This window comes from Oncorhynchus masou, chromosome 30 (assembly GCF_036934945.1).
Source record: "Oncorhynchus masou masou isolate Uvic2021 chromosome 30, UVic_Omas_1.1, whole genome shotgun sequence".
Classification (NCBI taxonomy): Eukaryota; Metazoa; Chordata; class Actinopteri; order Salmoniformes; family Salmonidae; genus Oncorhynchus; species Oncorhynchus masou.
This window is the reverse complement of record NC_088241.1, coordinates 24425343-24451190: the sequence shown is the minus strand read 5'-3', so window position 1 is coordinate 24451190 and position 25848 is coordinate 24425343. Positions and strand designations below refer to the sequence as shown.

The 25848-nt window shown below is 44.6% G+C and overlaps 1 protein-coding gene across 2 annotated transcripts; it reads left to right on the top strand.

Annotated features, from left to right (window-relative positions):
• Positions 1-512: 512 nt before the first annotated feature.
• LOC135522402 (protein eva-1 homolog B-like) lies at positions 513-25346 on the top strand. 2 transcript variants are annotated; one of them, XM_064948611.1, is made up of 4 exons: positions 514-847; positions 21007-21153; positions 23289-23388; positions 23587-25346. In XM_064948611.1, the coding sequence occupies exons 3-4, from the start codon at positions 23322-23324 to the stop codon at positions 24021-24023; spliced, it is 504 nt and encodes a 167-aa protein (XP_064804683.1). In that variant the 5' UTR covers positions 514-847; positions 21007-21153; positions 23289-23321; the 3' UTR covers positions 24024-25346. The 2 variants fall into 2 exon arrangements, with proteins under 2 accessions (XP_064804684.1, XP_064804683.1); XM_064948612.1 differs by lacking the exon at positions 21007-21153 and having other exon boundaries at positions 513-847.
• Positions 25347-25848: the final 502 nt, after the last annotated feature.

Here is a 25848-nt window from a genome sequence, read left to right as displayed (position 1 = left end):
GCAAAGGACAGTTACCAGATAGATACCACATTTTATGCAGTCAAACCTCTTCAGTCTTCATTTTCTTCTCTATAATGGATTATAAAATCAAATTGATAGCCATATGTTTATGAGTGGTGGCTCACCAGTGTGAGGGGTTGTCATATTTTTCAGACTACATGTTTACTCCTACCCCTTCAAAAGTCCCACTTTCCCATTCATCTTCAAATCAAAAAGGCTTAAGCTGCAATACAATGTGTTTTGTTGCTTATATACAGTTATTATTAATAGCTCCAAAGGTAAACGACAATCCATCACTGTCATGCCTCATGTTTTGTTTTTGTTCGTGTTTTCTGTCATTCTGTACTCAGTGTGGAAAATCAACCTTCATTTGTCGGGAGTTGTGTTTTTCCTGCCCATTTCCTTAACAGAGGGGACGAGGGGGAAGAACTCCCTTCCCAATACTCCCTCCCTCTTTCCTTCTTCCCTCCCTCTTTCCCAAACCCTGCTCATTTTTGGCAGTTCCTCATTCCTCCTTTTTTCTCTCTCTTTCTGAGAGGTTGTATGACAACTTTTCCTGCTGCCGGCAGAGAGAGTGGAGACGGTGAGGGAGAGGGAAAGTCTGTTATTCAGAGCAAGCTACCACCTCTTCCCAATAGGTTTCTCTACACGCTCCAGGACTGGAGAACAGCAGTAGTCACACACAAGGAACGAGCAAGATTGACAAAGTCAGGATTGCTTTTGTGTTGATTTTGCCAACCTGGATGCGAGAAGTGGACTGTTTTGACTGAGGCTAGCATTGAGCCTTACCTTATCTGGACAGGAATTAACTTTCCTAAGAGGACACTTTGACAGTACTACTTACTTGGTGAGTGTGACAACCCCAGTCTGTGTATGTACAATAACATATGAACCTCAACGAGGTATTTAAATCACTGTATTTACAATGTAAAGGCTGTAACTTTTTGCGTTTCCCTTAAAACCCATAAGCCCTGCTTAAGCCGGGAGAGGGTGTTCTACTAAGCTATATGGAATTTTTTTGAGAAGGTCATACCAAGGATCATTTTGCTATTTGATTTTGAATTTTAATACCCCTTGAAGTATCCCACAAAAATATGTTTTAAAATATGTTGGGCCGTCCTGCTATTAGCCCATGCAAACGCGTTGAATGACAGATTCACTACATGGAACAACAGATAGTCCCCCAAAAATCTAAAGGAAGTTTGTTCTGAAATGTCTCCCCTATATCTGAGAGATATAAGAAAGATCAGGAAACATTTGAAACTTATTTTTTTGCATGTATTTAACCCTTATTTTTGGCACTAAAGAGTCTTCACATATATACATACTTCCATTCATTTTTTTCAACTGGTATCATATTAGTGTGTTGCCCAAACTGTTCGGACTCTACAGACAGAAGTTGACAGATCGGCTGTACTGACTTCAGACGAGTCCCAAGACATTTATTGGGGTCATAGAGCAAAACGGAGAACACCATCGTGTTCGTGAAAGTCTCATCTTTCCATAGAGGGGTCATAATATTTTGGGAGGACTGATGTTTGTGGTGTCTCATGGTATGACAAACACCATTCTAGCTCTTTCACCTTTCACCACAGATGTGGAAGTGTGACATAGGCAGATGCAGTGGATTGAGATGCATCTAATGCAAACCTGATATCTCTAGCTTAAACTGACAGATTTTTATGGGGGTGCGACCTGTGGTGTGGGTCTAGGTACAGTGGGGTTTCAATGAGTGTCTGCTGTTTCATGTTTTGCAGTTTATGTTCCTTCAGAACTCTGCAAAGCAGTACTCTTGTGGTTGCAAGAGTTTGGGAAACTCTAATGATGACTAGAAGTTCCCTTTCTCTCAGTGCACTCAGTAGAACACACAGCTATAGTTTCCAGCGCTGTGTGTTGTAGCTTGTTTCCTTCCTTCCGGGAACAGTAGCTATATTCATATCTTTACGTGATCCAAGCTCATTTATAGGGGTTATACTGTTCTTGTTGGAGTGTCCTCAAGAGAAGCAATGCTCACCTTTGAGTGTCTCAACAAGTGTCTCAACGTGAGCTCTTACAAGAGCTAAGAGCTCACTGCCCCAACATGTATCTGATGGATCAGTGCCAGAGAGCAGGGCTGATGCAGCTAGCTGCACAGTGGCTAACCTTGCAGTAATAAATGCAAACATCCTGCCACATTCTGTATTTTGGTGAGGGCCGCATCAACAGCGTAATACGATCTGGGGGAGCCGAGGTGGGAGCGTCATGCTTCACAGATGTGCAGCCCTCCCGTTTCATCAACATATAGGGGTCCTGTGTGTGTGCGTACGTGTGTGTGTGGAGGGGGATGATGGTTTTGTCTCACACACATACACATGCACACACCGTCTCTACTGGAGTGCTGTGGTCAGCTCCTCTTATCAGTAGGAGATAGCCATTCTCAGAGGTCCCCTCTAATTAGCATTTCTAAGTGGGCAGGCAGCTTGCTGTCCCTCCCTGTGTCAATCTGATAAAGTGACAGATAACAGAGGATAAGTGTGAATGCCTTAAACCCTCAAGCGTGTTTTGGGACAGTTGACTTGTATCTGACCTCTCCCAGCTATGTTCCCCACCATCCTCCCCACCAATCTCACTGCCCCATGTTTTATCACTGGGGTTTTTGCCTTATCTGTGGCCTCTAAGGAGTCACAGGTCAATCCTTGACTTGAAACGCTTGTCTAAACTCTAAACCAGTTGCCTGGCCCTCTGCTGCACAGGAGACAACAGAGCGCTTCAGAGTGCTTTCACAGACACACCTACTGTACAGTGCCTTGCAAAAGTATTCATCCCCCTTGGCGTTTTTCCTATTTTGTTGCATTACAACCTGTAATTAAAATAGATTTTTACTTGGATTTCATGTAATGGAGATACACAAACTAGTCAAAATTGGTGAAGTGAAATGAAAAAAATAACTTTATACAGAAAAGTATTTACCTCCTTTGTTATGAAGCCCTTAAATAAGATCTGGTGCAACCAATTACCTTTAGAAGTCACATAATTAGTTAAATAAAGTCCACCTGTGTACAATCTAAGTGTCACATGATCTGTCACATGATCTCAGTATGCATACATATGTTCTTGAAGGCCCCAGTGTCTGCAACACCATTAAACAAGGGGCACCATCAAGCAAGCGACACCATGAAGACCAAGGAGCTCTCCAAACAGGTCAGGGACAAAGTTGTGGAGAAGTACAGATCAGGGTTGGATTATAAAAAAATATCAGAAACTTTGAACATCCCACAGAGCACCATTAAATCCATGATTAAACAATGGAAAGAATATGGCACCACAACAAACCTACCAAGAGAGGGCCACCCACCAAAAGTCACGAACCAGGCAAGGAAGGCAATAATCAGAGAAGCAACAAAGAGACCAAAGATAACCCTGAAGGAGCTGCAAAGCTCCACAGCGGAGATTGGAGTATCTGTCCTTAGGACCACTTTAAGCCTTACACTCCACAGAGCTGGGTTTTACAAATGAGTAGCCAGAAAAAAGAAATTGCTTAAAGAAAAATATAAGCAAACACATTTGGTGTTTGCCAAAAGGCATGTGGTGTTCTCCAAACATATGGAAGAAGGTACTCTGGTCAGATGAGACTAAAATGGAGCTTTTTGGCTGACAAGGAAACCGCTATATCTGGCACAAACCCAACACCTTTCATCACCCCGAGAACACCATCACCACAGTGAAGCATGGTGGTGTCAGCATCATGCTGGGGGATGTTTTTCATTGGCAGGGACTGAGAAACTGGTCAGAATGATGGACGGAGCTAAATAGAAAATTCTTGAGGGAAACCTGTTTCAGTCTTCCAGAGATTTGAGACTGGGATGGAGGTTCACCTTCCAGCAGGACAATGACCCTAAACATACTGCTAAAGCAACACTTGAGTGGTTTAAGGGGAAACATCTAAGTGTCTTGGAATGGCCTTGTCAAAGCCCAGACCTCAATCCAATTGAGAATCTGTGGTATGGCTTAAAGATTGCTGTACACCAGCGGAACCGATCCAACTTGAAGGAGCTGGAGCTGGAGCTGGAGCTGGAGCAGTTTTGCCTTGAAGAAAGGGGGAAAATCCCAGTAGCTAGATGTGCCAAGCTTATAGAGACATGCCTCAAGAGACTTGCAGCTGTAATTGCTGCAAAAGGTGGCTCTACAAAGTATTGACTTTCGGGGGGTAAATAGTTACGCACGCTCAAGTTTTCTGTTTTTGTTGTCATATTTTGCATCTTCCAAGTGGTAGGCATGTTGTGTAAATCAAATTATACCAACCCCCCTAAAATCTATTTGATTTCCAGGTTAAGGCAATAAAATAGGAAAAATACCAAAGGGTGTAAATACTTATGTAAGCCACTGTAGCCCTGGATCAAGATGAGTGGTGTATTTTATGAGTGGTGTATTTGCTTTATTACCACTACAATCCTATAATGATGCCTTGGTATTGCTATTTAAGCCATTGCCTTGGTCTTGCTGTTCTCGCCTAGCAGAAACTGATAGAGTAACTCACATCTGACAACTTCTTAGGGTGAGTAAACCATTATTCGTTGGTATAATTTTTGTTTTGTTGTGTAACATGAGAGAGAGTTTGAGACATGCTATCTAAATGAAGTGGGAGACACAGTATATTATATTTTGTAGACCACTAGCCATTAAATGTTATAAACAGGTTTTCAAAGAGACACAGAAGCTATGAACTGCCTTGTCTAATCAGATGTAAAGCCAACAAGACTGTATTCGATTCAGATTCGCCATTGACAAATAATATGTTGATGAGTGATTTATCTCTGAAGCTGTGTTTAGCAAGACTCCAACTAAAACCATTGCTGTCTCATAAAGCCTCAATGCCTTCTAATGACTGCTTTTCCCTGGTCTCCTTAGACTTAGGGGGATGTTTGACATGTTAAATCCACTAGGGTTTGCATAAGCCTCTCTATCTCTGTACACATGTGAATGTCCAAGAACATAAAGAGCCCTGCAATTAAGGTAGAATTTGTTTAAAACTTTACATGGGAATCTGGGGGAAGAGAGGAACCATATGGTGAAAAAGGAATAAAAACAAGACAGGGTTAAGCACACAGAAACTGGCCGAGGTTTGGACCAAGTCATTGTTTTACAAGTTTGAGTTTCGAGTCCTAAACAAGTCATAATGTGCTCTTCACCAAATGTAATACAATTTCATATTTTTAACAAGAGTGTAATAGTTAGTATATTACATTTATGCAAATCATGAATGATTTTAAAAACATATATATATTAACTACTTTCCAAATAAACTTTATATTTCCATGGTCTCTCTCTCTCTCTCTCTCTCTCTGTCTCTCTGTCTCTCTCACTCTCTCTGTCTGTAAATTTCTTCCCGCATGTTTTGCAAGTTGCAATCCATTTTTTTTGTTGATACAGCGTAGTCTTTATATCCGAATGTAATTATTTTGGGTATTATCTTTCCAAGGGCTCCATCTGAATTCACCCAGCCGACGTTCCTCTGCACTGCCGCGCACAACTTTTTCTCAGCTGACACAATTTGATTGGCTTCTGTCCGATTCAAAATGTAATCCATTAAATTAACAGTTAATGCGCTGCACACTTTTTTTAATAGTATCATTTTTTTATATTTGGGCTTGGGGAGGGTATCAAGTCAAGTCGAGTCATAACGCTCAAGTCCAAGTCAAGTCACGAGTCACTGGTGTTAAAGTCAAAGTTGAGTTTCAAGTCATCATATTTGTGACTCGAGTCTCACTCGAGTCCAAGTCATGTGACTCGAGTTCACACCTCTGGAAACTGGTACAGTGACGTTTGTAAAGTATCTCTAGTATTCATTGATTGCACATTAAATAAGAGACACTTTACTCAGAAGCTCAATCTTATGAATGAATCATAGTTTAAGGTCGGTTATCAAATATCTATGGTCTACAAGTTGTTTGTCCAGCTCCGACAAAACTGTACCCTGACGAACTAAAGAACTCATACAATACAGACTAAAAATGACAGCACGTGTCACTTTCCCAGAAGACTCGGCTTATTTTATGTCCAGGAAACCAGCTCTACTTGTTTGTGAACAGGACATGGTTAACTCTGCCCAGCCACTCATGGAAAGGGTTAACACATTTTGTGTCATAGGGTAATCACAAGTCTTGTGTAATGAATGCAGTGTGTGGTTGTGGTCGGATGGTACATGCTGGCCCAGATCGATCAAAGATCACGACTCTATTTTTGGAGCTTGAGGTTGGGGATCACCTGAGGGTTACTGTGCTTTAAGAAAGAACAGGGGTGCATATGAGGAGGCAAAAATGAACACACATATGGGTGTATGCATGGACACACATCATCACGCTCTGTCTCACACACACATTCCCACTTATACTTTCTCGCACACACACACAAACTCATTAAGTTCCAATTCTGAGCATCAATGTCCTGGGCCCTGTATGTACAGTATTTTATATAAATGTTTTATTAATTTCACCTTCATTTAACCAGATAGGCTAGTTGAGAACAAGTTCTCATTTTGAACTGCGACCTGGCCAAGATAAAGCAAAGCAGTACGACACAAACAACAACAGAGAGTTACACATGGAATAAACAAATCATACAGTCAATAACACAATAGAAAAAAATATACAGTGTGTGCAAATGAGGTAAGATAAGGGCGGTGATGCAATAAATAGAACACAGTGGCGAAATAATTACAATTTAGCAATTAAACACTGGAGCGATAGAGACTGGAGTTATAGATGTGCAGAAGATGAATGTGCAGAGATACGGGTTAGAGATCTTGGGTGCAAAGGAGCAAAAAAATAACAGTATGGGGATGAGGTAGTTGGATGGGCTATGTACAGGTGCAGGGATCTGTGAGCTGCTCTGACAGCTGGTGCTTAACTTCTCTGCGATATGTGGGACGGTAGTGTCCCACCTCGCCAACAGCCAGTGAAATCGTATGGCGCCAAATTCAAAACAACAGAAATCCAATAATTAAAATTCCTCAAACATACAAGTATTTTACACCATTTAAAGATAAACTTGTTGTAAATCCAGCCACAGTGTCCGATTTCAAAAAGGCTTTACTGCGAAAGGACACCAAACGATTATGTTAGGTCAGTACCTAGTCACAGAAAAACACAGACATTTTTCCAGCCAAAGAGAGGAGTCACAAAAAGCAGAAATAGAGATAAAATTAATCACTAACCTTTGATGATCTTCATCAGATGACACTCATAGGACTTCATGTTACACAATACATGTATGTTTTGTTCGATAAAGTTCATATTTATATCCAAAAATCTCAGTTTACATCGGCGTGTTATTTTCAGTAGTTCCAAAACATCCGGTGATTTTGCAGAGAGCCATATCAATTAACAGAAATACTAATAATAAACATTGCTAAAAGATACAAGTGTTATGCATGGAATTTTAAATCCACTTCTCCTTAATGCAACCGCTGTGTCAGATTTTTTTTAAACTTCACTGAAAAAGCACACCATGCAATAATCTGAGTACAGTGCTCAGACACAAAAACAAGCCATACAGATATCCGCCATGTTGTGGAGTCAACAGAAGTCAGAAATAGCATTATAAATATTAATTTGATGATCTTAATCAGAATGCACTCCCAGGAATCCCAGTTCCACAATAAATGTTTGATTTGTTCAATAAAGTCCATCATTTATGTCCAAATACCTCCTTTTTGTTTGCGCATTTAGTACACAATCCAAACTCTCGAGGCGTGGGCAAGTCCAGGCGAAAGTTCAGATGAAAAGTCATATTACAGTTCGTAGAAACATGTCAAACGAAGAATAGAATCAATTTGTGGGATGGTTTTATCATAAATCTTCAATAATGTTCCAATCGGAGAATTCCTTTGTCTTCATTTATGCAATGGAAAGCAGGTCGCTCTCACGTGAGCGCGTGTGATCAGCTCATGAAACTCTGCCAGAGCCCTGACTCATTCAGACTCCTTCACAGTAGAAGCCTCAAACAAGGTTCTAAAGACTGTTGACAACTAGTGGGAGCCTTAGGAAGTGCAATATGACCCCATAGACACTGTATATTCGATAGGCAATGAGTTGAATAACTACAAACCTCAGATTTCCCACTTCCTGGTTGGATTTTCTTCTCGGGTTTTTGCCTGCCATATGAGTTCTGTTATACTCACAGACATCATTTAAACAGTTTTACAAACGTCAGAGTGTTCCCTATCCAAATCTACTAATTATATTCATATTCTAGCTTTTATGGCTGAGTAGCAAGCAGTTTACTATGGGCACCTTTTTATCCAAGCTACTCAATACCCCCCCCCAGTCCCAAAGAAGTTAAAGTTAGTGAGGGAGATATGAGTCTCCAGCTTCAGTGATTTTTGCAATGTGTTCCAGTCATTGGCAGCAGAGAACTGGAAGGAAAGGCGGCCAAAGGAGGGATTGGTGTTGGGGGTGACAAGTGAGATATACCTGCTGGAGCGCATGCTACGGGTGGGTGCTGCTATGGTGACCAGTGAGCTGAGATAAAGCAGGGCTTTACCTAGCAAAGACTTATAGATGACCTGTAGCCAGTGGGTTTGTCGACGAATATGAAGCAAGGGCCAGCTAACGAGAGCATACAGGTCGCAGTGGTGGGTAGTGTATGGGGCTTTGGTGACAAAACGGATGGCACTGTGATAGACTGCATCAAATTTGCTGAGTATAGTGTTGGAGGCTATTTTGTAAATGACATCGCCAAAGTCAAGGATCGGTAGGATAGTCAGTTTTACGAGGGTATATTTGGCAGCATGAGTGAAGGATGCTTTGCTGCGAAATAGGAAGCCAATTCTAGATTTCATTTTGGATTGGAGATGCTTAATGTGAGTCTAGAAGGAGAGTTTACAGTCTAGCTAGACACCTAGGTATTTGTAGATGTCCACATATTCGAGTAGTGATGCTGGACGGGCGGGCGGGCAGGTGCTGGTAGCGATCGGTTGAAGAGCATGCATTTAGTTTGACTTGCATTTAAGAGCAGTTTGGAGGCCACAGAAGGACAGTTGTATGGCATTGAAGCTTGTCTGGAGGTTAGTTAACACAGTGTCCAAAGAATGGCCAGAAGTATACAGAATGCTATCGTCTGTGGAGAGGTTTATCAGAGAATCACCAGCAGCAAGAGCGACATCATTGATGTATACAGAGAAGAGAGTTTGATCGAGAATTGAACCCTGTGGCACCCCCATAGAGACTGCCTGAGGTCCGGACAACAGGCCTTCAGATTTGACACACTGAATTTTGTCTGAGAAGTAGTTGGTGAACCAGGCGAGGCAGTCATTTGAGAAACCAAGGCTGTTGGGTCTGCCGATAAGAATGTGGTGATTGACAGAGTCGAAAGCCTTGGCCAGGTCTATGAATACAGCTGCACAGTATTGCCTCTTATCGATGGAGGCTATGATATCGTTTAGGACCTTGAGTGTGGCTGAGGTGCACCCATGACCAGCTGGGAAACCAGATTGCATAGCAGAGTAGGTACGGTGGGATTCAAAATGGTCGGTGATCTTTTTGATAACTTGGCTTTCGAAGACATTAGAAAGGCAGGGTAGGATAGATATAGGTCTGTAGCAGTTTGGGTCTAAAGTGTCTCCCCCTTTGAAGAGGGGGATGACCGCGGCAGCATTCCAATCTTTGGGGATCTCAGACGATACGGAAGAGAGGTTGAACAAGTAGTAATAGGGGTTGCAACAATTTTGGCTGATCATTTTAGAAAGAGAGGGTCCAGATTGTCAATTCCTGCTGATTTGTAGGGGTCCAGATTTTGCAGCTCTTTCAGAACATTAGCTATCTGGATTTGGGAGAAGGAGAAATGGGTGAGGTTTGGGCAAGTTACTGTGGGGGGTGCAGGGCTGTTGACCAGGGTAGGGGTGGCCAGGTGGAATGCATGGCCAGCAGTAGAAAAATGCTTATTGAAATTCTCAATTATCGTGGATTTATCGGTGGTGACAGTGTTTTCTAGCCTCAGTGCAGTGGGCAGCTGGGAGGAGGTGCCCTTATTCTCCATGGACTTTACAGTGTCCCAGAACTTTTGGGAGTTTGTGTTGCATGATGCAAATTTCTGTTTGAAAAAGCTGCTTTCCTAACTGCCTAACTGTTCCTGGTTCAATTTTTTAGAATGGGGCATGCTTATTTGCGATTGTGAGGAAAGCACTTTTAAAGAATAACCAGGCCTCTTCTACTGATGGGATGATGTCAATATCCTTCCAGGATACACTGGCCAGGTCAATTAGAAAGGCCTTCTTGCTGAAGTGTTTTAGGGAGTGTTTGACTGTGATGTGGGGTGGTTGTTCAACCACAGACCCATTACGGACACAAGCAATGAGGCAGTGATCGCTGAGATCCTGGTTGATGACAGCAGAGGTGTATTTGGAGGGTAGGTTGGTTAGGATGATATCTATGAGGGTGCCTGTGTTTACAGATTTGGTGATAGTTGCATTGATAATTTTTGTGAGATTGAGGGCATCAAGCTTAGATTCTTGGATGGCCGAGGTGTTAAGCATATCCCAGTTTAGGTCACCTAACAGCACGAGCTATGGAGAGAGATACGGGGCAATCCATTCACATATGGTGTCCAGGGCACAGCTTGGGGCAGAAGGTGGTCTACAGCAAGCGGCAACAGTAAGAGAGTTGTTACTGGAAAAGGTGCATTTTTAAAAGTAGAAGCTCAAATTGTTTGGGCACAGACCTGAATGTTAGACAGAACTCTGCAGGCTATCTCTGCAGTAGATTGCTACTCCGCCCCCTTTGGCAGTTCTATCTTGTCAGAAAATGTTATTGTTAGGGATGGACATTTCAGGGTTTTTGGTGGCCTTCCTAATCCAGGATTCAGACACGACTATGACATCCGGGTTGGCAGAGTGTGCTAAAGCAGTGAATAAAGCAAACTTAGGGAGGAGGCTTCTAATGTTAACATGCATGAGCTGGATTACGATGGAGCACGTATGATAAAGTTGATATGGTGATAGAGCATGTGTTTTCTCTTCTGGATTTCCATACGAGAGCAGCATTTTGTCTCTGTCTAACATCAAACCCCTCAACCCCACATCTGGCCGCTATTATCCTCCACCCCCATGGGCCCATATCTCCATTACTCCCCATACCCCCACCAGCCCAATCCTCATGGGGTAAAGAGATTGCTTGCTAGATAATTTCTTATGTCACTAAAATACCTGCTTCGGTTTGTCACGGATTGCAGTTACATTCGCACTGAAAAGCATAGAGGCTTCTTTGCTGAACCAAGTTGGAGTGGAGTTGAAGATGACACTCTCCATTTCAATGAAATCATGGCCTCACGTAGAGAAGTATGAAGAAACCAAAATAACTTCCTTATTGAGTACCTGCCCTGTAAATTAGATCAGAATGTTTAGTAATGCATTGGATGAGAAGAAGGTTCTGGTCCGTGAAAGCTACAGTGTTAAAAAGCTGTTGTTAAGTGAGACTAAAGTCAAATTCAACAACTTATCAAAACTGTCCACCCACTGTGCACAAATGCCGGTACAATGTCAAGTTTTGATTTATATTTGATTGCGTTGTCAATGAGCGTGAATTGAAAGTGAAATCAAAACAATCTTTGAGCCATGTAAGTGCATTGTGGTTAAAAGTTGGGTAAAAAATTATCTACAAAAATGGTTGATTCTCCCAGTTTGTGCCTGGTGGGCAGTTTAAAATGGCTCACTTATAACCCAGAGAAAGTTAATCCAAGGCTAATGTTTGGAAACCACCTTCACTGGGTGGCAACCCTGCTCGCTGTTCGGGAGGAGAAAAGGAAAAGCAGATTTTCTACGTTTGAGTCTCAGCTCAGTGGAGCTCCCCATACTCTCAGCTGGCAGACATCTTTGGGGTCAGCTCTACCTTGTGCTCGGTGTCACTGGGCCTGATGGCAAACACATGTCTGACTGGTTTCAAACTGAAATAATTCCCCCCACAGTACGAGCCCATGGCCAGGGCACGGTGCAATGGAAAACAGCACCAACACTTAGCACAGCTTGTTCCCCAAGATCCCATGTCAAGAGAAAACAAGAAAGGAAGACACTCTCTTTTCTCTGAAATGCCCTTACAACCCTTTACTGTCGTCAAGAAAGACCGGCCGCGCTGGACAGAAAATGCCTTCACCAGATGCCTACCCTCTGAATGCTTTTGCAGGCCCCGGCGAACAGAGCCCTAGCTCTTAGGAAAAGTGTCCGTGTTTATTGGGTGGAACATTACCGCCTGCACCTCTGCCTGTCTTTCTCAGGGAGAGGGTCATGGCTAGAAGGGATACAGCTTCTGTCGAATTAACATCAAAAGTTGTTTTTTTTTGGGGGGGGGGGGATTTTTCCTAACCCTAACCCTTTTCTTAACCTTAACATAAATATCTTAACTTGCTCTGTATATTCTCCTAACCTGCTGCATATGTTCTCCTAACCTGATACAAAAACATCTAAATGACAAAAGCTGTATCCCATCTAGTTAAATCCCAGAGGGAGCTTGAAGTAAGGCTTTTCTGGACTTGGATGCTGTCCTGCCTTGGTTGGTGGTCAGGGGATCGTGGTTGGCTGGGTTTAGGCTAGAGAAAGCCTGTGAGACCATACACTGCCGTGATTGAAGCCACATGGTAAACTCTTTTACAGAAATCTGTTAAAATAGGAAAGGTATGGGAAAGAAACATCCAGTAGATATTGCTGTGATACAACTTCAGTTTATGAGCATCTAGGGAATAGCCATTAACCTGCTTTTCTGCTACTTACAGAATCTCACATCATGGCTTTCGGTGAAAAATGGGGAAAAAGTCAATCAAAGCAGTAGCTCTACAGGCTGCACAATTCTAGCATGCAGTATTTATTCACGTTGCAAAAGTTAAGTGGAGCTTAGAACTGCCTCCATGTGCTCAAAACAATGAATAAATGACTCCTCAGTGGTCCATTTGATCCCATGGATCATTAATCACAGACAGATTTTCTCTCTCAGTAGCAGAAATAAAAATATAAGAAACAAGGATCATTTTAATTAACATTGTCAGGGGCAAAGTTGATGAATGCTATAAAATTGTCCTCACTTTACACTCAAACTCAAAGTGACACCAGCTCTGTCGCTGATCTCCCATGCCAGAGTTGTTGTATAATAGGCTATATCTGTGCATAACAACAACAGAATGTGATTCAATTCAAATCTGGGCTTTTCAACTCACTGAAGACCTATGCCAGGCAAACCACAGAAAGAGCATCCATTGTGCCAGGGAAAAATTGCGGCAGCACAGAAATTCTAGGTATCAAAAATATCCCTATCCCTCTGTGGTTCAAAGTGTGTCATTATCACAAGGAAGCAGGTGTACTCGCTCCCTTGTGGGATCTGTATTTTTTCATGCAGTTTCTCATTGTTATTCAATAATGTGATTTCTCAGACGCGGCAGAGGAGTGCTATGGTTAGATACTTTATGAATGGTTTATAGTGTACATGTATCTAGGGAAAAGGGCTTCTGTTTGGTAATAGGAGCGAAAAGTCTTGCCTCTGAGGTTGGTCCCTGTCACTATGTGGCTAGTCAATCATTTAGGAACTATCTTTATCTAGAGAGACGGCATAATCAGCTTCTCCCCACAAGACAATAACAGCATGATTAGCTCAGACAATCAGACAATGTTATCCTTCACTTTAAAGGCCCACTTTAAAACTATCATATTGACTTTGTGGACAGTCAGTCATTGTTTCCATACCTCCATCTATGAATTCACATTTTCTTTTACATTTCTTTGACCCATTTCTTTTCATTGTTTTTGTATCTTGACCTGGTGTCAAGATACACTTTTCTTACACTCTTAAGTACACACTGATTGGCTTCAATGTGAAGTCATTGGTTGACTGATGCTGCCCACCATGTGACTGAGGACACAGGATGTGGATTGTGTGTTCAAATTGTTTGACCTGAGGATATGAGGTCAGTTAGGATTGAATGACAGGCATTATCTGGTAACATGCGAGGTGACGTAATCTATGAGTGAGGCCTTCAAAGCTGAAGCCTTCTCACACAACATTAGCTTAGAGTGTGCCTCCATTTATTTTACAGTACCATAAAGAGTCTATGGCATGTCGGTGTAGGAAAACCCTGTTTCGTTTTATGTCAATTTTTTGTAATGGCATAATGATCCAGTTAGCATTTGAACCCCTTTAGAGGCTCTTGAAGGGAGTAATATGCCAGAACATTTTCAGCACACATTCAAGGTCCCCAAAACTGCAGAAACACTGAACCATATGTGAACAGTGTTTTCTCTCCAGCAGTGAAGGGGCATGGCAACATCTGCTATTGAATAGAAAATTAAGTCACTTGGAGAACATGACTGAAATTTGAGTCATGGGATTGAGGAAGGTGGAGAGCACGTCTGTTCATAATTTCTTCCTCAGGGCAAAACAAAAACAAAACAAAACAACAGGCCCAGGTTAATTATTGTTTCGATTGGCTTTAAACGAGTCTCCGGTCGTCTTTAACCACCCTTCCCAGATGCCTGAGTTCTGACTAATTCCATTCTGGTGCATTCCACTGTGAGAAAAGAGCAGTTAGGCCCAGTTAGCAGTCCAATCATTAGCCATGACCTTGGAAAACTTGTGAAATCACTCGGACCTTACATGTCATGTCTTGTTATGTCTGTTCCTGTCCTTTCTCTTCACTCTGTCTCTCTCTGCTGGTCTTTTTAGGTTACCTTCTCTGTCTCTCATTCTTCAGCTGTTCTACATCTCCCCTAACTAGCTCATTCACTCCTTCCCACCTGTTCTCTCTTCCCCCTCTGATTAGGTCTCTATTTCTCTCTCTGTTCCTGCTACTTTCTGTGTCTGATTCTTGTTTGTGTTTTTGATGCCAGAAGCAAGCTGTCGTCCCGTTTGCTTCCACCTTGTCCTATCCTGTCGGAGTCTGCCTGGCAGGTGCATCCTGCATTATTCTAACGTTCTTTTGTTCCATTGACTACGTTGGAAGAGGATTTATGCCATTCCTGTTTTTCATTAAAGAACTCTGTTTTCTGTTAAAACCGCTTTGGGTCTTCACTCAAGTACATAACAGAAGAATCAGACCAAGAATGGACCCAGCGGCTCCGGACCCTTTTCACTCCGCCGTCGAGATCCAGGGAGCGATGCTAGGCAGACACGAGGAGGAATTGTCTGCTGCTCGACATGCCGTTGAGACCCTGGCCGTCCAAGTCTCCGACCTCACAAGACAGGTTCACCAACTCCACCTCGATCCACCGCCCACTTCCAGGGTTTCCGAGTCTCCGGAGCCCAGGATCAACAACCCGCCGTGTTACTCTGGGGAGCCCACTGAGTGCCGCTCATTCCTCACTCAGTGTGATGTGGTGTTCTCTCTCCAGCCCAACACTTACTCCAGGAGCGCAGCCCGCATCGCCTACGCATTTCTCTCCTTACCGGACGGGCGCGTGAGTGGGGCACGGCAATCTGGGAGGCGAGGGCTGAGTGTATTAACCAGTATCAGGACTTTAAGGAGGAGATGATACGGGTTTTTGACCGTTCTGTTTTTGGCGAGGAGGCTTCCTGGGCCCTGTCTTCCCTATGTCAGGGGAATAGATCCATAACGGATTATTCTATTGAGTTTCGCACTCTCGCTGCCTCTAGTGTCTGGAACGAGCCGGCTTTGCTCGCTCGTTTTCTGGAGGGTCTCCTCGTCGAGGTTAAGGATGAGATCCTCTCCCGGGAGGTTCCTTCCTGTCTGGACTCCTTAATAGCTCTCGCTATTCGCATAGAGCGACGGTTTGATCTTCGTCGCCGAGCTCGTGGAAAGGAGCTCGCGTTCTCCGTTGCTCCCCTCTCCACATCACTGCCACCTGCCGCATCACTGCCACCCTCCTCCGCCGGCTCGGATGCTGAGCCTATGCAGCTGGGGGGTATCCGCATCTCGGCCAAGGAGAAGGAACGGAGAATCACCAATCGCCTCTGTCTCTACTGCGGCTCCGCTGGTCATTTTGTCACCTCATGTCCAGTAAAAGCCAGAGCTCATCAGTAAAAGGAGGGCTACTGGTGAGCGCAACTACTCAGGCCTCTCCTTCTGGATCACGCACTACCTTTCCGGTCCATCTCCGCTGGCCCGGTTCATCTGCTTCCTGCAGTGCCTTGATAGACTCTGGGGCGGAGGGCTGTTTTATGGACGAGACCTGGGCTCGGGAACATGACATTCCTCTCAGACAGTTAGGGAGCCCACGGCCTTGTTCGCTTTAGATGGTAGTTCTCTCCCCAAGATTCAGCGTGAGACGCTGCCTTTAACCCTCACTGTCTCTGGTAATCATAGCGAAACCATTTCTTTTTTAATTTTTCGTTCACCTTTTACACCTGTTGTTTTGGGTCATCCCTGGCTAGTGCGCCATAACCCTTCTATTAATTGGTCTAGTAATACTATCCTATCCTGGAATGTTTCTTGTCATGTGACCTGTTTAATGTCTGCTATCCCTCCTGTTTCCTCTGTCTCTACTTCACAGGAGGAGCCTGGCGATTTGACAGGGGTGCCGGAGGAGTATCACGATCTGCGCACGGTGTTCAGTCGTTCCAAGGCCACTTCTCTCCCTCCACACCGGTCGTATGACTGTAGTATTGATCTCCTTCCGGGAACTACTCCCCCCGGGGTAGATTATACTCTCTGTCGGCTCCCGAACGTAAGGCTCTCGAGGATTATTTGTCGGTTTCGCTCAACGCCGGTACCATAGTCTCCTCCTCCTCTCCCGCCGGAGCGGGGTTTTTTTTTGTTCAGAAGAAGGACGGGTCCCTGCGCCCATGCGTGGATTATCGAGGGCTGAATGACATAACAGTTAAGAATCGTTATCCGCTTCCTCTTATGTCTTCAGCCTTCGAGATCCTGCAGGGAGCCAGGTTTTTCACCAAATTGGACCTTCGTAACGCCTACCATCTCGTGCGCATCAGGGAGGGGGACGAGTGGAAGACGGCGTTTAACACTCCGTTAGGGCACTTTGAATACCGGGTTCTTCCTTTCGGCCTCGTTAACGCTCCAGCTGTCTTTCAGGCACTAGTTAACGACGTCCTGAGAGACATGCTGAACATTTTTGTTTTCGTTTACATGGACGATATCCTGATTTTTTCTCCGTCTCTCTCGATTCATGTTCAGCACGTGCGACGCGTCCTCCAGCGCCTTTTGGAGAACTGTCTTTATGTGAAGGCTGAGAAGTGCATTTTTCATGCCGCCTCTGTCCCTTTTCTCGGTTCCGTTATTTCCGCTGAGGGCATTAAGATGGATCCCGCTAAGGTCCAGGCTGTCATTGATTGGCCCGTTCCTAAGTCACGCGTCGAGCTGCAGCGCTTTCTGGGCTTCGCTAATTTCTATCGTCGTTTCATCCGTAATTTCGGTCAGGTGGCAGCTCCCCTCACAGCCCTTACTTCTGTTAAGACGTGCTTTAAGTGGTCCGTTTCCGCCCAGGAGCTTTTGATCTTCTTAAGAATCGTTTTACATCCGCTCCTATTCTTGTTACACCTGACATCTCTAGACAGTTTGTTGTTGAGGTTGACGCGTCAGAGGTGGGCGTGGGAGCCATTCTTTCAGCGCTCTCTCTGACGGCAAGGTCCATCCTTGCGCGTTTTCTCTCATCGCTTATCGCCGTCAGAACGTAACTATGATGTTGGTAATCGCGAACTGCTCGCCATCCGCTTAGCCCTAGGCGAATGGCGACAGTGGTTGGAGGGGGCGACCGTTCCTTTTGTCGTTTGGACTGACCATAGGAACCTTGAGTACATCCGTTCAGCCAAACGACTTAATGCGCGTCAGGCTCGTTGGGCTCTGTTTTTCGCTCATTTCGAGTTTGTTATTTCTTATCGTCCGGGCTCAAAAACACCAAGCCTGATGCTTTATCTCGTCTCTTCAGTTCTTCTGAGGTCTCCACCGACCCCGAGGGGATTCTCCCTGAGGGGCGTGTTGTCGGGTTGACTGTCTGGGGAATTGAGAGGCAGGTAAAGCAAGCACTCGCTCACACTCCGTCGCCGCGAGCTTGTCCTAGGAACCTTCTGTTCGTTCCCGTTCCTACTCGTCCGGCCGTTCTTCAGTGGGCCCACTCTGCCAAGTTAGCCGGCCACCCCGGCGTTCGGGGTACGCTCGCTTCCATTCGCCAGCGTTTCTGGTGGCCCACTCGGGAACGTGACGCGTGTCGATTTGTCGCCGCTTGTTCGGTCTGCGCGCAGACTAAATCTGGGAACTCTCCTCCTGCCGGCCGTCTCAGACCGCTTCCCATTCCCTCTCGACCGTGGTCTCACATCGCTTTAGATTTTATCACCGGACTGCCTTCATCAGCGGGGAAGACAGTTATTCTTACGGTTGTCGATAGATTCTCTAAGGCGGCTCATTTCATTCCTCTCGATAAGCTCCCTTCTGCTAAGGAGACGGCTCAGATCATTATCGAGAATGTTTTCCGAATTCATGGCCTTCCGTCTGACGTCGTTTCCGACAGAGGCCCGCAGTTCACGTCTCAATTTTGGAGGGAGTTTTGCCGTTTGATTGGGGCTTCCGTCAGTCTCTCGTCCGGCTTTCATCCCCAGTCTAACGGTCAAGCCGAACGGGCCAATCAGACTGTTGGTCGCATTTACGCAGTCTTTCTTTTCGTAACCCTGCGTCTTGGTCAGAACAGCTCCCCTGGGCAGAGTACGCCCACAACTCGCTTCCCTCGTCTGCTACCGGTCTATCCCCTTTTCAGAGTAGCCTCGGGTACCAGCCTCCGCTGTTCTCATCTCAGCTGCCGAGTCCTGCGTCCCCTCCGCTCAGGCTTTGTCCAGTGTTGCGAGCGCACCTGGAAGGGGGTCAGGTCGGCACTTTGCCGTAACAGGGCGCAGACTGTGAGGGCCGCTAATGCGTAGGACCAAGAGTCCTAGATATTGTTGCGGTCAGAGAGTATGGCTCTCCACTCAGAACCTTCCCCTTAAGACAGCTTCTCGCAAGTTGGCCCCGCGGTTCATTGGTCCGTTCCGTATTTCTCAGGTCATTAATCCTGTCGCAGTGCGACTTCTTCTCCCGCGCTATCTTCGTCGCGTTCACCCGGTCTTCCATGTCTCCTGTGTTAAGCCCGTTCTTCGCGCCCCCAAGCTCGTCCCTCCCCCCATCCTTGTCGAGGGCGCACCCATCTACAGGGTTCGTAAGATTTTGGACATGCGCCCTCGGGGCCGTGGTCATCAGTACCTAGTGGATTGGGAGGGGTACGGTCCTGAGGAGAGGAGTTGGGTTCCCTCTCGGGACGTGCTGGACCGTTCGCTGATCGATGATTTCCTCCGTTGCCGCCAGGTTTCCTCCTCGAGTGCGCCAGGAGGCGCTCGGTGAGTGGGGGGGTACTGTCATGTCTTGTTATGTCTGTTCCTGTCCTTTCTCTTCACTCTGTCTCTCTCTGCTGGTCTTTTTAGGTTACCTTCTCTGTCTCTCATTCTTCAGCTGTTCTACATCTCCCCTAACTAGCTCATTCACTCCTTCCCACCTGTTCTCTCTTCCCCCTCTGATTAGGTCTCTATTTCTCTCTCTGTTCCTGCTACTTTCTGTGTCTGATTCTTGTTTGTGTTTTTGATGCCAGAAGCAAGCTGTCGTCCCGTTTGCTTCCACCTTGTCCTATCCTGTCGGAGTCTGCCTGGCAGGTGCATCCTGCATTATTCTAACGTTCTTTTTGTTCCATTGACTACGTTGGAAGAGGATTTATGCCATTCCTGTTTTTCATTAAAGAACTCTGTTTTCTGTTAAAACCGCTTTTGGGTCTTCACTCAAGTACATAACATTACACTTTATTACCTAAGCTCTTTAGACAGTATCCTATGCGGGTACTGGCTGCTTTGCCTAGATGATGCATTGTTTCAAATAGCTCAGCAAGGATCAGGCCAAGGTGGCCTGGTCCGAGATCTGTTTTTGTTTGGCAATTACAATGACTGTAGTTGGCTATACATACAACACAAACAGATCTGGGACCAGGCTACAGGAATGATGTGCTGGGGGATAGTTGACCTTGTCTGTTCAAACACAAGTTGCAGTAATTGAAAAGGAAGGAAGTAAAAACAGGAAGAGTGTGCGGATGGAACCCGCTTCTGTGGTCCAAAACAAAAGGCTCACTGACCATATGACTCTGTGGCCTGGAGTGGAGAGATGCTGTCATGGCGACTGTTCCCTGGGTCCCTGCTAGCCCCGAACACTCTCTCGGCCCAGCATTAGTGTACATAGGGTCTGGCAAGAGTCAGCAAGATCAAAATCTGCACTGGGAAGCAAAGAGGCCCTGCTAAACCAACTCAAACTGGCACTGGGCTTTTTCCTCTCAACACATAAAGGGTTTGTGAAAAATGTTTGAATGTTTTTCATGGTCCTCTTTCCCCACCTGGCATTTAAAGAGCTGCTCATATTCTGTGAGATATACGGTGGCTGTCGGGTTTATAGACTAGGATTTCTACTTCTTGGAGGCAAAGTGCTCTGAGGATATTGCAGTGGTTTGATGTGTCAGAGATGGGATGAGACTTAAGTTTATGTGTTAAACTGTTTCCAGGGAAACATCAGCCTGTGACTTTATCAGAGATATTTTATATACTTTCATTCATTGTAAGCAGCTTTGACTTTACTTCAAACATATCAGTGCTTAGGAATACACAGAAAAACCTAGTGAGAATTCAGTCTTTGTCATGTTACAAACCCCATGGACAAATCCCCCACCAAAAAAATGCCTCTTCCTCCTTGCACATCATTTATTGTTGTGTAGCCTCCATACATGAACAAGTGCAGTGTTTCAGTGTTTAACGTTTATAACATAGTTACTTACATGCCTTTTGAACATATGCGTATGTAAATTGTATTTATACAGTATGCACTGTATATGTATGCGTTTGTGTATCGAAATATAAACTTTTGTACTACTGAAAGCAAAGCCTGTATTTTGTCTGCTGCCGGACTGTGTATCCCTCGGCAACAGCAAAAGGCCTGTCATTGTTTGCATTGCCAACGCCTCAGTGAGTTTGGATCTGATGTAGGCGGACGGCTGTGTGAGTGTCTGTGTGTTTGTTCTTGTCTCAGGGCAATGAACTGTTCGGCCTGAGGAGCGAAGGGCACGGGCGTAGATCCAGAGAGACAGAGAGAGAGGGTAGCTCAATCATTCAGCACACCTCTCCACTTCCATCATGAGCTGGGACTGAATAGTTACCACTACAGCTTCATTTTATGGTAAGGTTTATGATACAATACAAGGTGTACATCTGTCTGTGCTTCTTATTGCGTATCTTTATATCTTAGAGAAAGAGCATTGTGCTTTTTTTAAAGAGTCAGGCATGTGCAATACATATGGTTGACCAATGTTTTTGTTGCATTTTTCAATCCTTGCTGCATTAACAAATGAGCGTGATAACAACAGTATAATATCATCGGGATTCACATTAGTGTAAAATCCATAGACTGAAGAGATCAGCCAACAATGCTGAGGTGATAGAACAAAAACAGGTGGCCTGTGCCATTTTTGATGTCAACGATCTGTAGGCTATGAGAATATCATGCCATGTGCTATGACTTAGCTTGTTGTGAGCAATTCCACGGGTTAGTGCTCTATGTGACTGTGCTAGAGTCAGCCATCTTGTCCTACTTGAACAACACGTTTGTTCCCCTGGGTGCCATAATACCGATCGAAGGCTAATGCTAACACATTGAAGGGTTCAGGGAGACTCGTATTGGCTGGGCCCCTGTGTCACTATCTATAGCATCTTGGTTTTCCTGTGTCATGTGCCTTCCATGTACCATGTGAGGATGTCATCAAGGCGGGTCGGGGGGAGAACAATAGTGGAGCGGACGAGAAAAGGGCAGAGTCAGCAGGAAAGGGCTATGACAAGGGTTGAGGGTGAAGAGAGGGGGTTGCACAGGAAATGCAGGAGAGACCCAGCAGGGCCTTGTGGATAGAGTGTTCCATATGGGAGAATCCACCCAGCCTCTCACTCTGATTGGAAACAGTCTCTCTCTCGCTCTCTCTCTCTCGCTCTCTCTCGCTCGCTCTCTCGCTCTCTCTCGCTCTCTCTCTCAAAAGCACAGTGGCTTGCCTTTATAGCCTAGCTTATGTAATTGACAGAAAATAAAAACAGACCACATAGAAAAGAAGCAGGACCAGGCGTCATACTTTTGTTGTGTGGCGAGGCGTGGCGCCGCAAGGTTCTCTGTGAGGGAAACTTGAGACTTCCTGGGGAGTCTGAGGTGAGGGAGTAATGACCGGGCCATCGAGGGCCTGCAGGAACACAATGGAGCCAAACAGAGCGTCAGGAAACGCTGAGGAAAAGACTCAGACGACCAGAAAGCGTCACCAGGGATAAGCCCAGTGGCCAAAACTTAAACCAATTAAATTACTTGTCTAAACTCAATCATTCACATTTGGTTCTGCTCTCCAGGCAGAGCTGCCTTCAGAACAAGATTAAAAAAGGAAAACCCAGTGACTCTGTTTCAGTCAGGGACAGTAAAAGTGTGACTAAAATACATAGTTAAACAATAGCAACAACACAGGTCTTCCAGGTGTTCACCCATTTGTGTCAGTCAGGGAAATTGAAAGGGTGAACTAAACAGGTACTGTAAAAACAACACAAAGGGCCTTAGGCCTTGCCCCCATTGATCCGGGAGGCTCGTTGGAGGAAGTGCTGTTCATTGGCTTCTGAGGAGAGAGTTGACCCCTGGACCCTCACTGTAGAGGCCTGTCACGGCTCACAGGCAGGACCATGTTCCAAATGCGTCATGATCCCAGTGTGCGTGGTTGATATATGAAGACGAATAAGTGGAGCTTTTGTTTGCCACAGTTGGACCAGTTAGGCCTGGTCCTCACCCACCCAAAGACATATGTGACCGACCGGCTCAATTCGGTCTTATGTAGAAAAATGTAGTATATCATACACTACAGTTGAGGAACAATGTGAAAGTAATTCTGCTTTGAAAGCTGATAAACTTGTAATAGCACTTTTGAGAAAATGTCCCTATGGAGATATTCTGTGGTCAGTGCGTTTGGCGCGATCGCAAACAAGAAAACATCTAGTGTGGCACTAGAGGCACTCGTAAAACCCTTTAACTACATTTAAAGGGGAGGGGAATTATAGGGGTTTGTGGTAGCAGAAGTGTTTCGGTGGGGTGCATGAGGGTAGCATGAGGGTAGCATGTGTCTTTTGGCCAAGTCTCATTGTGTCAGTTTGTTTGTTGTGGAACTTTCTGTGGTACACAGTGGGAATAACTGAATTCATGCATACATTACTGCATACAGTACTTGGCATTGCATGCATGGCATTGAAGTTGAGATCGCAAGGAATTCTGATGCAGTGGGTTGTGTTTATTTGTTCTAGGTGTAAGCAAAGGCTACTGGACATATCGTCAGCATGGACGCAAAGAGGAAAGAGATGGACCTCCTGAGCAACAGCATAGCTGCCTATGCACACATCAAAGGTCAATCAATCAATCACTTTAACATCAGCAGTTCTCACATTGCTTTTAAAGTACCACACAATGAATCAATGAAACAAAATCACCAATGTGCCAGTCATAACAATATTGATTTAGGCTACTAGCACAATGCCTTTTTGACATATTGTGGGGTTTTGTTTTACTAGGTGAAATTACCAGTTATCTTTTTCTGTCCTGTAGAGAACCCAGAGAGCTTTGGGCTGTACTTTGTGATTGGGGTTTGTTTTGGCCTGGTCCTCACCCTCTGCCTCCTGGTCATCCGGATCTCCTGCAAGCCCCGCACCAACATCCCGGCCTCCACGCCCGAGAAGAAACACCTGAAGGACTTCAGTGAGGACGAATGTGATGAAGATAGCGAGGAGGAGGATGAGGAAGAGGAGGGTGACGTCGAAGCACCTGCCCCCATGCCCACGACAGAGATTTCCATTGGCAACCACCACAACCACAGCCAATCGGACGGGACACTGAGCGTTAACGTGTTCACGTCGGCCGAGGAGCTAGAGCGGGCACAGCGATTGGAAGAGAGGGAGCGAATCATACGGGAGATCTGGAGGAATGGGCAGCCTGATATCCTGGGTTCAGGAACAGGCACTATAGGTCGGGTGCACTACTACTAACGTCCAGTACTACTGGGCCACTGAATGGACATACTATATAGAACTATGGTGCTATGGAATCAGGGGGTACACTGTGGTCCACACCCGCCAAAAAAAGATTCCCATGAGGGGTGTCACTCATGCTGTTGTATACAGACAGGTCACAAGTGGCGTGCTACTTCGATCTGGGGTGTATTCAGTGATGTGAAATCTTCTGAATGTTGCAGATAGAAATATAATGAATAGAGATGACAAAATTCACTATTCTACCTGAAAGACAAACATATCTGTTCTGCACGATAAGTTTCTATCTGAACATTCTGTAACGTGACATCCCTCTGAACAGGCCCTTGAAGTGTAAGTCTTGACTCTATGTGATAGTGGTGTGATGTGTGAATGTGTTTCCCCTATCAACATTTGTCACCTACTACCACTGCCATAATGGAGTTATACCACAAGGCACCTTTGAGACCAGTTCTGCTGCTTTGTGATTTAGGCATGTGAATGGGAACATTTATCATAATTGGAGTCTACAGTGTAGAGAGATGCCCGAATAAAGTATTCCCCTTAGAAAAACACAAAGGGAGTAAGGAAGGACTAATACAGCCATTGACAAATAGCCAGAGATACTGTAGGGACCAAGTATTTTGCAATGAGAGGTCACTTCCTTTTGTTTGCTATGGGGCCATGTTTCCCTCAACACTGGTGAGTTTACAGCGGGACAGTGCCGTGAGCTGTTTGTCATTATATTAGGAAATTATCCTCAATGCTTTAGAGTGGTCTTGGAACCTTCTGTGAGAAAATAGCTTTGCCTAAGTAAGAAAATAGAAATAGATTCGGCGAGACCATTTTTCACCTGATGTCAAGTCATTTTGGAATTGGACTGCTCAATTTGCTCAGTTTAAGAACACAGTTTTAGGCTGTTTTCAGAACCAATTACACTAGGGGAAATTAAGTAATTAAAGTGTGAAACTCAAAAGGCCTTGTGGTTGTTTCTGTTACACTTAATGTCTTTTAGACAAACAATGCTCTTTCTTAAAATGTTCCTAGACTATGTATTTTGAATATACTGTACAATATAAAGATTGTCTAGGGCTGAAATTGAACAACTGAAAAACCTCAGTTGAACCATTTAATTACAATGGATTGTAAGGTCACTCATAGTTAATTGTTATTCTTAAATCAATTGCTCCCATGTGTGCCTTGAAATGTTAAATAGATATGATTTTTATAGTACAATATCTTGAAAACTTATTTACTAAATGTTTTGGCAAAACCCAGTGGTCTATCTAAATGAAATAAAGTCTTATTTTATTGTTGGAAATAAAACACAGGACAAAAGGATATTTGATTGCCAACAGAATCATGTTGAACGTTGATGAATAATACAATCTGCATATGAATCTTGGGTATGATCATTATCCAGTTTGGTTCTCTTGGGCTTCAGCTGTACAGGTTATTCAAATGATTAAAACTTCTTAGTGCTATGTGCCCCATCAGCGGGACACCCGTTGACAATTTCCGGTGAAATTGGAGGGCGCACAATTCAAATAAATCATCTTAAAATTCTGGATATTAAACATCTAGGTACATACAATTGTCGTATATAGGTTAAAAGCTTAAATTCTTGTTAATCTAACTGCATTGTCTGATTTACAATAGGCTTTACAGCAAAAGCATGCCATTCGATTGTTTGAGGACGGCGCCCCACATCAACGTATTTTTCAACCAGCACAGGCTTCATAAAATCACAAATAAAGTGTTTTATATCCACTGGTACCACTTATATGCATATCCTGGCTTCTGGTCCTGAGTAACAGGTAGTTTGCTTTGGGCACGTCAGTCA

What these genes read in the sequence shown, in the direction of transcription:
- LOC135522402 (XM_064948612.1), top strand. Translation starts at nt 23,322, where the DNA reads ATGGACGCAAAGAGGAAAGAGATGGACCTCCTGAGCAACAGCATAGCT. An exon ending in TGCCTATGCACACATCAAAG is followed by an intron (nt 23,389 to 23,586) that starts GTCAATCAATCA and finishes TCTGTCCTGTAG; the next exon opens with AGAACCCAGAGAGCTTTGGG.